Genomic DNA, 13,145 nt, shown 5'->3' with positions numbered 1-13,145 from the left:
TCTTTCTCTGCGATATTTTGCAGAGGACTTTAAAAAAGGACTTGCCAATTACACCCTATGGTATACGGTCCCTGCTGGTCCACAATCAAAGGGATGTGCCATATAAATGACTTATTCATGTTGCTTTGCCTCCACAGTGTATGGAAAACGAGAATGGCTGTGAGACACGCGAACATGAATGCTCGCTCTGCGAGGGAGTATTTCATTGAGAGTATAAGCTATCTGACTGCCATCTATAATGATTGGATACCACTTTTGAGTGAACTGGCCAACCTAAAGCGTTTTTGAAACTTTGTGAACCTTTACTTTTGCTAGAGCGCTTTGTGGCATTATACTTTAACTTTGCTCCACTGCAAATATCATTGTTAACAGGAACTAAAGAAAACAAATCTCGGAGTGGCCGAGTGATTACCGCGGAATGGTACTCACGAAGTTCCTAAGCCAGAACATAACTGAAACTGAAGTGGGTGCCTGTGGCGTCTCCAAGTATATTTTTTTTATTTGCTCGTAACGTTTACGTTGTCTTTTCGCCGTCGTTTACGTATGATAAAAGCATGTTATCAAATTCGAGACAGAACCTACTACCGCAGTCAAACGGGCAGCGCAATTCGCAATTCTCAGCCTCCGGGATCCCTTGCGCGTCACGTGATTTGTAGTTACGAGTATCGGCTGCTTCGGCTGTGGTGGCGATACCTGTATTTCTGTTCTTCCTGTTTACTACCTTATAACAGCTCTGTTTTCAGTAAGAGGGGATTTTTTGCAATCAGGAATTGGCATTCTGTTGATGCAAGCCCACTTCATTTTGCTCTTTAGTGTTCCTTTAAGAAGAGAAGAGGTCCTAGCACTGATGCTTGTGGAACGCCAGATGGTACAGGAGAAATGGAAAAGTCATATCCATTAGCAGTTACATATTGGCACTGATTAGTCTGTAATTATTTGGATTATTAACGTGACCATACTTGTGCACAGGAACCACCTTGCCGATCCTCCAGTCATCAGGTATCATTGCGCTGAGGAGGGACAGTGTAAAACTGTCGGACAACATCAGGAATGAATGTAAACATGTACTCTTAAGGAACTTACATTTGAGGCCGCCGGCGCTTGCAGCAGAAGGAGGCTTCCCTTTTCGTATTAGATTAGCGATCCCTTTATCCTATATAGTAATTGGCTCCATCGCAACCAGTTCTGAAGCGATAATAACGGGTAAAGTAGGCAGCACAGCTTTAGTAAACGATGAGAAAAATTCATCGTTTCCTTCGCCACTACGTTCGCCACTTCCGGAATGAACAGCACAACTACATGAATTTGGGAACACTCTTCGAAGTGACTCGTAATTCACCGGATGCCTGTCTTTGTGTTCGCCATAGCTTACTGTACAATCGGTAGTCCACCTCTGGAGCTGTGAGTTTTCTTCTCTCCGCTCCCGAAAATCTCTGAATTACAATTCTGGGAGCGCTGCACTACGGCGCCACCTCATGCCAGTTTGTGTTTGCACGGACCCTTCACAGGACACAAAACAATTTGTGGAGACCCGAAGACGAATGTGTCTGTGGCCATCGACCGCTTTGCTAGGCCTACCTGAGCCTGGAGCTCGAGACCCCGCCTACCCTAGATCGTGTGAACCACGGCAATGGCTTTTCCCACTCATGTGCCGCCTATTTCGCCTCACACGGTATCACCTCATGCGTCCGCGCTCTCCGCTCTCAAGCGCCTTGACTTCTGGCCCTCGGACTCGGAACTTTGGTTCCTCACCATCGAGGCCTTGTTCCGCCGGCACCGCATCACTTCGCAGGTGATCATGTTCGACTACGTCATTGGCGAACTAACGCCGACTACTGCTGCGATTGTTCGCGATGTCCTGTGCTCTCCGCAGGCCGATCGCCCTTACGATAATCTTGCAACGACGCTGATCCAGCGAAATTTTGAAACGGAGCCGCGTCGTCTTCAGCAGCTACTTAAATCTGAACAGCTCGGAAATATCAAGCCTACCGAGTTTTTGCTTCGCATGACCGCCCTGACTGGTGACTCCGCTGCTTCACACGACAGCACACTCCCGCCTTCCTGCAGCGCCCACCTCCGCAGGTGCTCATGATCCTTAATGTGGCTTCACCTCAGACACTGAAATCTCTTGCTACATTGGCAGATAAGATCATGGACGTCGGTTTTCCCTCAGTGAAAAATGTTCCTCAGCCTCTTGCCTCTCAGTTGCACAGCGAAGCTGCTGGCAATAACTATGCCCGCCTCACCGATGCTAATGAGAAGCTCACTCGGCAAGTAGCGCGGCTTACAGCTGAAGTTGCAGCCCTTCACACATATCTTAAAAAATATTTTAATAGATATTACTGGTCAAAAAGACGTCAAGCCATTGAGCGCTATGTAGAGTTGCGTACAGTGCAAGCCTTATAAGCTCCCTACATTACACCTGCCGGGGTTGCTGCAACCTGTCCTACCTCCGACCGCAACTTTTCAGCAAGTAGGCATCGACCTCTTCGGCCTTTTTTCCATGTTTTTCCAATGGTAAGCAACGAATCATTGTGTGTGCCGATCACCTCACCCGACAGTCTGAGACAGCTGCAGTACTGTCAGCCACGGCTTCCAAGATGTCCAAAATTCTTCCGTGGTTTCTCGTTCTTCGACACAATGCACCTCGAGTTCTAATTAGTGGCCGTGGATACTACTAATATTAATGAAGAACCTCTTCACCTCTGTGCATGTGATCTCTGTCACTCAATGCCGTACCATCATCAAAGGAAAGACCTCGTTGAACGCTCCAACAGCATTCTCACCGCTATTCTGGCAATGTACATATATTTCGACCATAACAAATGGGATGACAACCTCCCTTTTATCACGCACGCCGATGATAACGCACAACATGAGACTACAGCCCGTTCTACCTCCTCCATATTCGCGTTCTCCGCGGCTGTCTTAATAACACTCTATCTTTCACTTTCCACGACGACCCTTCTATCGCCGCTACTCTGTTGAGCTGAGGAAGCACGCCTTGCACGTCTCCGTACAAACAGCCGAAGCCCGCCTGACCGCTATGCTCCTGGTGATTTAGTCTTGCCATGAATGCCGCTGGCAAGCGTGGGTTATTCCGGACGATCCTGTGCAACTATCAGAGCACTTATTTTATAGCACGCCGCACCACAAGTGGTCCATGTCGCTCGGCTCGAAACATTTTATCCCAGATAGCCTCTCTCACTCGCCCTGGGGGCTTCGTCTGCGAGGAGGAAATTAACGTGCTGAGGTTTGGACGCAAAAAGGTGGAGAAAGAGGTGGAAAAGAAGAGGAAGAATTGGAATCAGGTGAGCCTCGCTCTCTAGGTTTCCCTCGGATGAAAATAAACGCCTGGTACCGTACTCTCTACGTAATAATTTAAGGTAACATTAAAGCTCCCGAACTGTACTTCTACCGAAAGACTCCTGGGCTTGGGAGTACACAACACACTAGATGAGCTTAAGGATGAGCTAAGCACCGAGTCGCCACCACACGATGCCAAGACACAGATACCTGAACGCATGGCTAAGGCAATAGAGTCAAGCCACTAACTAAGAATATGCATTCTGCTCACCCAGAGAGGAGAAGGATAGTGAGGGCAAAAGCCATACAAAGCATAAAAAGCCATGATGGACTAGCGGTATATATAGATGCTGCAGAATGTCTACTGAAAAAAGCGGTCGCACAGCACTGGTGGACATGGAGGGCGGACTACCTCCATCACTAACAGTACGAGGTGGTCAGAAACGGGAAAAGACGCGGCAATCGAATTTGCTATTGTTAGCACCGAAGCTACTAATATCTCCGTGACTAAATTCACCGTACGCAGTCATGCGCGGAGCGCAATATCTCAAGCAGCAAAGAGCATATTGGGTCAAACCGAGCACTTATGGAGAGTTATTGAAATTATATGGGTCGCGGCTGCGTATTCGGGTTTGCTCGGTAAGGTGGCTCCGCACCAGAGGAAACGACAGAAGAGACGAAGAAAGCGGGCTGTTCCGACTATCATCTACCGCCCCCAGGAGCCGAGCGGCCTAGCGATTCGCAGCGCATGCTTTTACAATGGGCGTCATGTTGGCCGCGGCACTACCTTGATAGAGCCCATAATAATAATATTAATAATCAATCAATCAATCAATCATTATTTAATGTCCGCAGGAGGGTGGTCTCATTTACTCGTAAAATGCACAACTTTCCCTACCATTATTCTGTGAATTCTGTGCTGTTGGACAGGATTGATGAAATCAATGACCTTAGTGTACTTTTTGACCGCACCCTCAGCTTCTCCTCTCATACTAAACGCATTGCTCAGCAGGCTATGCGCACACTCGGATTCGTTTGCAGACTTTCGAGAGAGTTCCTTACTCCACTGCCGTCCTTAAAACTGTACCTGTCCATATGCTTGCCGCTCTTGGAGTACGCGTCAGTTGTTTGAAATGGCAATTGCAAATCGAACTTGGACAAGGTTGACAGAGTACATCAAAAATTTTACGGATATTTCGATGTCGCTTTCCTTGCGCAACTTCCTCCTCTCGCTCCACCAGGAGCACCCAACTGAATCTTCCTTCCCTTCACTCCCGTCGTGTCAGAGATGATATCATTTTTCTGTACAAACTCTTTCATGGCCTCATTATGGGCCCTCATTCTACTGCGCATTCCGCGAAAGAGCATCAGGGAATTCAGACCCATTTCAAGTTTATCCCTCTCTTCATTCCCATTCCCCTCTGGACAGAATGCCGTGGTTATCTAACTCTTTTTGTCCTCACCTTCACATCTTCCAAAACTGGCTCTGTTCATTTACACTGGATGTTCGTAGCGTTGTATTCTAAATAGTACTTTATCGCATATAACTCCCACTTTCTAGCCTAAAATATTCCATTTACTAAACTTTTTGCTTTTTTTCCTGTTCAATGCTGTCTGTACCTTGAGCTGCTTTTTATCCGTTTCTTATTTATATTTTAACTTTAAAGTTTATATTCCAATCTTACTGTCCCGCGTTCAGTTCTATTTCTTTACTGTATTTTCTGTATTTCTAGCCTGTGTTTTAAGTGCCAGGCACTTGTTGCGCCTGGAATGGTTGTTTATTTAATGTATATTTCTATATTACTTTAATCAATGTCAGTTGTTTTTTTCTCTTTATCTATCGTTTTTTTTTCTTTCGTGATGTGCTCAACAATTCTCTCACTGTGTATACAAAACATGCTACTCATTGATTTCTTTGTTTCCATGACACTTTTCGTCTGTGTCATTTTATGTGTTATTTATTTCTTCGTTTGTGTTCTATTTGTGTGTGTGAAACTTGTGTGTGCATTTTCATTTTTTTTTACTTGTGCTGCAGCACAAAGACCACATGGTTGTTCCTGCGCACTATAAATAAAGATTGATTGATTGATTGCTTAGTATTAATTGGTTCACAGAAAGGGAAAGGCGCAGTATCTGTCGCACTTGTTTCTCTGGACACCTGAACCGCTTGCGTTGCCTCTGGGCGCGGTAGATGCTAATCGGAATAGCCCGCTTTCTTCGTCTCTTCTGTCGTTTTCTCTCTTGCGGAGCCACCGTACCGAGCAAGCCCAAATACGCGTCCCGGCTCCCTCGGGAACCATGGTAATGAAGCGGCACATATTAAAGCTCCAGAATGCGTCAGCCGAGCAGGGAATGCGGTAGATACTGAGTTTCTGGAATTAATGCCTACCATCATTTCATGATAATACTAATAATTGCAACCTTGAAAAGAAGATATTTTCCCCTCCAGACAGTCTTACATTATGAGTGGAGACCACCTGTAGGGAACTCCAGAGGCTACGCTTTATTACTCCTTGCCTACGTATGATCAGATATTGCGGAATTGTAAAGAGGAGCCGACCCGGAATATGAAGTGCAAGTTCCAACTTCTTATTAACGGGAGGCCGCGTTTGCCAGCTCAGATCTCGGAATTCAAAACCGTCTGATTGATTGGGCTACTCAGGTTGCTGTCAGCCGTAGACTTATAGCCACCTAGCACAGATCCTCTGGATTCTGCTTTTGCTGACGAAATAAATGTTTTGGAATCGGAAGAATCCTAGGAGGTGGAAATATCAGTGGCCCTTGACTACGGGGTCTCATAGGTTTAGTCGATTTAGGGCATTAAATTCCATAAAAGAAAACACCTTTGGTTGACTGAAATTTATGGTTGCCCTGGTTTTGTTAGCAAGTACCGTAGTGAATATCTTGAAAGTTGTGGATAGGAAGCTTATTTATCTGTAATTTCGCTACTTCTTGACATCGACTATCGTATGCATCAGGATAATATTACTGCTTTTTCTTCATTTCAGCACTCTCCAGCTCACGAGACATATACGTATATAGAGTAAACAGTTTTTATCTCTACCATTGTTCAAACATTCTGCAGTTGCTTCTATTCATAGCTTGTTGTGCCTAATATATTGCTATTAGCGTAACATCTGCGCTTCCGCTATCCTCATTATCACAATGCTTATTTTGGCTACTGTACAACTCAGTATCGAGCTCCTCCGCAACTTTGAATATCCTCTTCATATTGGTAATTACATTTCCCGCATTGTCCCTTAGCGCAATCTTCTGATTGTTGCCTTTTTCCTTAAATCCAGTTGACCGTTTTAAAATTTTGGCTGCTCCTTAGGGCTTGCTGAATTCTACGAAATGCTTGCTTACGTAATACAACTTTACCCTAGTGATTGTCTTCTACAGCACTGCCAGTTTTGCCATTTTTGTTGTAACATACCGTTAGATAGCTTTTGCGTTTCTTATTGAAGTCTTTCGTCTGCTTAGAAATTTTACCTTTATCCTGTCACAGTCCTACCGACTACAGCGCGCTAAATAGTGATATCAATCTAGTTATAGTTAATTCATCCTACACCAAGGTCATCTTCCACAGTTACAGATCAATATCTATTTTGTTACGAGATCCTGAGCTCTACCTGCTCACTCGTTGATGGACTTCTTTACTAATATTTTTCGTTCCCTCTTCAAGTCTAGACTAAGTAGCGAGCATGCCACCTGATTGTCACTACATTGCACAGTTATGCTTTCCTCTACTTTCTTTTCAGCGCCAGAGTTGGAAGGCAGTATGAAGTCCATTTCATATCTACTTTCCCGACTAGGGCTTTTTTATCTACACTTATGGTTATTGTTTTCTCTCAAAAAGGTATTTAATATTCGTGAGTTATTGCGTGCTGCTAAGTCAACCATTAGCTCCTGCTTTATTTCTTCAACCGAAGCCGTAGTCGCCCACTGCCTGATCTCTAAACGGCTTTTTGCATATCTTAGCATTCAGGGCGCCCATCAGTACACTATACAGGTTTTTTACATTCTGCAATGCCTTTTCTTCTTATTCGCAGTTTTAAATGTGTTGGGTGTCGAAGTCTGTAGTTCCAACATATCGAAAACACGTATTTCCGTCAGCTCGATGTCTTTCATCTGAGTGTTGGCAAGGCTATGCAGAGGAATCATCTTGCGAAGGTCACGCAGAGGTGGTGTTAGTGACAGAATTCGAAAGATGTACAGTTGTTCTAGGTGTTGGCCTAAATGGCAAAGAACCAGAAGTGAGAGTCAAATACCAGGTCTAAGTGCGCGTCATTGATAAGAATGCACAGAGCAGTGGATAGTTAATACAGCTGCTACAGCTCGGTAGCAAAATACCTTGTTGCAACGATTGTATTCTCCTAATTGCAATGTCGTGCCATTGAAACCTGCCAATTTCTTACGCCCACAGTGCGATCCTCGTGTCAGCGTAGACTGTGGCTGGGGCTGCAGTTGCCACCCTACCCAGGAGGACCTTCAGTGGCCAGGAGTCTGCAAGGCGAGTGCTGTCGACCCCACTGTGCTGGCAGAAGCTTTGAGAGAGTCAGCTGTGTTTACTGCGGACAGGACAATGGCCACACGCTTGGGTATGGCGAGTAGTCCCAAGGTGCATCCCATGATTTTGAAACGGAAAAAGAGGGGCAATGGCTGGCTGAAATTTAAGGTCCGGAGATTGGGTTGAGCTGCTTATTGGTTGAGCTCCCAAGTGATTAAAACGAACTTATTGTGCTGACCTTTATGCTGTATTTGTCTGTTTGCATTAGGCACCAAAATTTTTTGCAAGTAGAGAACTTGAAGAGAGCTAAACGTTTTACAATTTCTCATTTAAGGTAAGCAGGTAACGGTCAACCAATCAATCAATCAATCAGGTTTACTTCACATCAAGGATTTGAGGGGTGAGTACAAAAAGCCTATAGGAGGCTTCACGGCGGTCCCCACCCCCTAAAGTACCTGCGAGCGGGCTAGTTGGCTATACGACTCCGTCGACCTCCGGCGCTGCATGGTTATAACAAAAACAATACACACACAAGAGAATTAAACCAAGACGTTAACACAGATGATGCGCTCGCTACCAACCGCCTGTTTCTGCGGTACGAAGAAGAAGAAAACTTCACAGAAAACGTGGCGTTACAATATGAAGAAGTAAACAAAAGATTCAGAAAAAATGCGAAGAAATTCAGAATTAAAAAATTAAATGAAAAGAAAACGAAAATAATGACAAATTAGGTCTAACTTCTTCTCACCTTGTCCAAACGTCTTGTCAAGTTCTCCAAACGGAGAAGTATCACCTCTTTGCTGTTCAGCGCCTCCGACGGAACACTCACACATTCTTCTTCTGCCCTCGAAATCATCTTGAATGCTTCAATAATCTCTCTTTTAAAACTGTCTTTTGCGCCTGCCAGCAACTTGATTTCAGTGAACCTTGATACACAATGGGTGCCCCTCAAGTCCTGTTGATCGTCATTCGTTTTACAACGGGAGCAATGAGTCGCTAGGTTTCCTGGAGTAGACAATGCGGCACACGAATTTCTGTGTTCCCTAAGCCTTTCATTGATGCATCGGCCTGTTTGCCCCATACAGGCCTTCCCACATGTCAGGGAGATCTTGTAGACGACACCCGTGCGGCATTTGACAAAGCGTTCACTGTGCAGTACTCCGCACCCTTCCTTAGTCTCTCACGTTTCATTCACCTTCCTGCAGATACTTTTTAACTTGCCGCACTTGCTTTTTTAAAAGGCCGAGGTTCTAAAAGAGCACAGCCCAGTCCTCAAAGAGCCATGGATTGGTTGAAGAGTATGGATCTGTAACAGATTCTCACGAATAAGACAAGACAGGAGAGTTTGCTGTCATGCACAAAAATGATTACCAGGCCGAGGCAAATGAAGGGATCTTAAAAACCTTCGAATCGAAAAGAAAGATCTCTAGGAGACAGCTTTGTTTAGCCCGTAAGTAAGCGGCTGATATTTTCCAAGAGATGGGCAAGGAAGCATTCCAAAGGAGATTAACGGATGGAAGAAGCTGACACTGACCCCATTCTTTGCTGTCAAGGCACACAAGGAGGGGAACCCTTGCCGAGTTATCGTGGAGGACCGTTCCCCATGGCAGCACTTCACAGCTTCATTTCTCCAGAATTACATGAATTTCTCACCAAAGAAGACCCCTTGTTGCTGAGAAATTCAGATGAGCTGATTGGATTTCTTCAACAGGCCGCGCCTATCAAGTGTTTCTCTGCTGACGCAAAAGATCTGTATTACAACAATCCACAGCATTTGGCCATCCTCGCTATCGAAGAAGCAATAGATGTCCACGGTGCTGTGAAGTTTCAGAACGAAAGTGGAATGAGCACTGACCGGCTTTTAGGTCTGTTGATGCTCTACCGCCGATCCTTGTATGTTGAGTTTGAGGGAAGTGTTTTGGAGCAAAAAGATGGAATTTGCATAGGTTCTTCAATTGCTCCTATAATGTGTGACCTATTCCTTGATAAGGATGATAGGACACTTTTTAATCACATGAATGAAGCTGGAGTTGCTAAGGCATTTCGATATGTCGATGATTTTTTTGGTTTGCCTGCCATAGGAAGGGAAAGCAGGGAGTAAGGTTGACAGCATTGTGACACTATTCCCTTAAGCACATCCAGAACTTGAGTTCACCTTTGAGCAACCAGAAAATGCACAGATGCAGTACCTGGATATCAGACTTGTGCTTCACGAAGACCACACATGTTGGTTTTATAGAACACGAGGGGCAAAAAGCCTTCTTTCATACGACTCCGATCATACTAAGTTGATTAAGCGGAGGCTTGCGTTGTCGTGTTTACGGCAGGCGCTGATCAAATCCTGCCCGCACTTGATGGGCGACTGTGTCAACATGCAGATTGAGAGGTTGAAACGAAGCGGATATTCGAGGAGCGTGCTGATATCTGCGGCTGAAAGCTGTTTGAAGAATATGCGACCCCGAACAAGAGAACGTAAAGAGAATGAAAAGAGAAGACAGGTTGTTGTCCTGCCCTGCGTACATGGCATATCAAACAGTCTTAAGAAGATAGCCAGCCGATTCGAAATTAGTGTCGTGCTGTCCGCACCAAACAAGTTAAAAATTATGTGCAGGAAGGTGAATGAAACGAGAGAGACTAAGGAAGGATGCGGAGTACTGCACAGGAAACGCTTTGTCAAATGCCTCACGGGTGTCGTGTACAAGATCCCCCTGACACGCCGCACGGGCGTCGTGTACAAGATACCCTTGACATGTGGGAAGGCCTATGTGGGGCAAACAGGCCGATGCATCAATGAAAGGCTAAGGGAACACAGGGATTCGTGTGCCGCATTGTCTGCTCCAGGAAACCTAGCGACCCATTGCTCCCGTTGTAAATCGGATGAAAATCAACAGGACTTGAGGGGCACCCATTATGTACCGAGGTTCACCGAAAGCAAGGTGCTGGCAGGCGCAAAAGACAGTTTTAAAAGAGAGATTATTGAAGCATTCAAGATGATTTCGAGGGCAGAAGAAGAATGCGTGAGTGTTCCGTCGGATGCGCTCAACAGCAAGAAGGTGATACTTCTCCGTTTGGAGAATGTGACAAGACTTTAGCCCTAATTTGTCATAATTTTCGTTTTATTTTCATTTAATTTTTTATTCTGAATTTCTTCGTGTTTTTCCTGAATCTTTTGTTTACTTCTTCATATTGTAACCCCACGTGTTTTGTGAAGCTTTCTTCTTCTTCGTACCGCAAAAACAGGCAGTTGATGGCGAGCGCATCATCTGTGTTAACTTCTTGGTTTAATTCTCTTGTGTGTGTATTGTTTTTGTGTATAACCATGCAGCGCCGGAGGTCGTCGGACCCGCCCCCTAAGCATCTTCACTGGGTCAATAAATAACCAAAATCGCACAAGGCTACAACACAGAGTATGTCTGTGACATATTTATAGTTAGACAAAGAGCACGCACTGCTTGGAAAAAAATACACATATTCAAGGCATCAAAAATTCAGGTTGAGAAGGAAGGCAAACACCTCATTGGTTCTCATCACTGCGTTGTTTACAGCGAGAGGCGACCGCAGTAAAAATAGGTTAAAATGGTCAAAACAGTACATTACAGGCCATATGAAGCTGCTGACACTTCTGCTAACAAAAGTTCAACCCATGACGAATAACGGTTGTTTACAGTAAAAGCACAGATTTTTCATTAATCGGACATATCTTTGACATACTGCTGCGAATGATGGGTACAACATGATCTTGCACATATCTTCAAACACGAATTGATTCCGGCTTCAACGTTTTGTCATATTGGACTCTGAAGCATCAGCACAGTTATGTGCCTGTGCAGGTATTCACACCCGAAAATACTCTAGCGAAGCTCGTTCGATGCTCAAATCCCAGTGCCCACTTCGGTAGTTAAAGCTGTCTCGCTTTGCCGGGGGAGTTGAGACTTGCTTAAGGAACACAAACGTTTACTCAAAGTATCAACACAGGGACACTTCATCGCAGCGAATAATGCACTTGTTTCGTACTCTGGCCGCGCTTCGTCAGCATGTCAATAGCCATCGGCATGGAGTGGTGGCGCCGTGTCCTGTTGCTGCAGACAACTACAAAAAACCTTCCGGCTTTCATGACTTTGTGGCATCTCCGCTTCTCCGCAGTAGGAGAAGCGGCTACATCCAGAACACTCCACACAATCTGCCGCCGATAAATTGCGTCTCATTTCCATGCCAAAAAATTTACATTGGGCAATAAAATCATTCTTGCAAGTGAGTTATTCCTTACCTTTAGAGGCGATTTGACGACCATCTCAAGTTACATTTAGTCTAATTTTAGAGGCACTAGTACTTCATAATTTTTTATCCCATTAAAGTTCTATCAGGGAAATACAGGTACACTTCTCAGTTCTCAAAATATAAAAAAAAACTTGATTTTGTATAAACCTAATATAGCTTTAAAAGTGTCGGCTGAACTGTTTTTTCGACATTTCAAACGCCACTTGACACATAGGCTTCTCTATTATTGAAGAAAATCTGCTTTTATTACAATTCTCACCCTGGGCGCACATAAAAATTCCATGGACCCTTCCAATATTAGCGTTATGATAACATATGGACTCCTTTATTGAATCGTGTACAAAAGTATAAAATACCTTAGCCTAGCCTCTGCATTTTAGGAGGCTTCCAAGGATTTCTTCATTTCTTTTTAATTTTCGAAAGGCGCAGTCTCAGTGTGCGTGTCGAGGAAGGTTTCACTCCTGACAAGAGCGCTTTCCCCAATTTGACCTTATTCTCAGTGATGGTGTGAATCGCGTCGCTTGCGGTTTTTACCACTACACCAGCACCCCACTTGCAGACTCCGTATTCTGCATTCAGCTCGTAAGGATTGAAAGGGCACAACATGCCGCAGTTCGAGTTGACGCCCGGAAAGCACTGTTTCCATTGAAAGAAAGGCATGCTTTATAATCTGCACTTGCATTCTGCAGGAACGTAAATAGCCTAAATATTTGCTTATCTTTATTTTAGGCTGATATTACGGAAAGGTGAGTGATTAAGCGCAGAAATTTCATATACAATCATTCACGCCACGAAGTTTTCAAAGAGTGTTGACACTCCATTTAGGAGATGCGGTCTATTAATACGTAGACACGTTACGCGGAAACTATGGCGGTGCCACGTGCAACATCCTCCAAAGTGGCACAATTTTTCATGACGCAGATTGTTCTCCGCAATGGCGCCCCTTCATACGTCATCAGTGATCGTGGCAAGGCATTTACAGCGCGTCTTCTTGAAGAAGTTTTCCAACTAAGCCAGACACATTACCCAAAGACTACTGCTTACAATCAAT

At 44.7% G+C, this 13,145-nt stretch overlaps 1 protein-coding gene across 2 annotated transcripts in view; it reads left to right on the top strand.

Moving 5' to 3' along the window:
* Nucleotides 1-8,057, top strand: part of LOC146208703 (uncharacterized) — a 48,380-nt gene extending 40,323 nt beyond the window's left edge. For both annotated transcript variants that reach the window (XM_084595926.1, XM_084595925.1), the window contains exon 4: nt 7,733-8,057. In XM_084595926.1, coding sequence (XP_084452052.1) covers nt 7,733-8,002 — 270 coding nt within the window. In that variant the 3' untranslated portion in view covers nt 8,003-8,057. The remainder of the gene's footprint in view (nt 1-7,732) is intronic.
* The last annotated feature ends 5,088 nt before the right edge of the window (nt 8,058-13,145 follow it).

Source organism: Amblyomma maculatum, chromosome 1, assembly GCF_055883805.1.
Source record: "Amblyomma maculatum isolate TAMU_Amacu chromosome 1, ASM5588380v1, whole genome shotgun sequence".
In the NCBI taxonomy this organism is placed as follows: domain Eukaryota; kingdom Metazoa; phylum Arthropoda; class Arachnida; order Ixodida; family Ixodidae; genus Amblyomma; species Amblyomma maculatum.
Note: the sequence above shows the minus strand (reverse complement) of the source record. Positions and strands in the feature narration are given on the sequence as shown.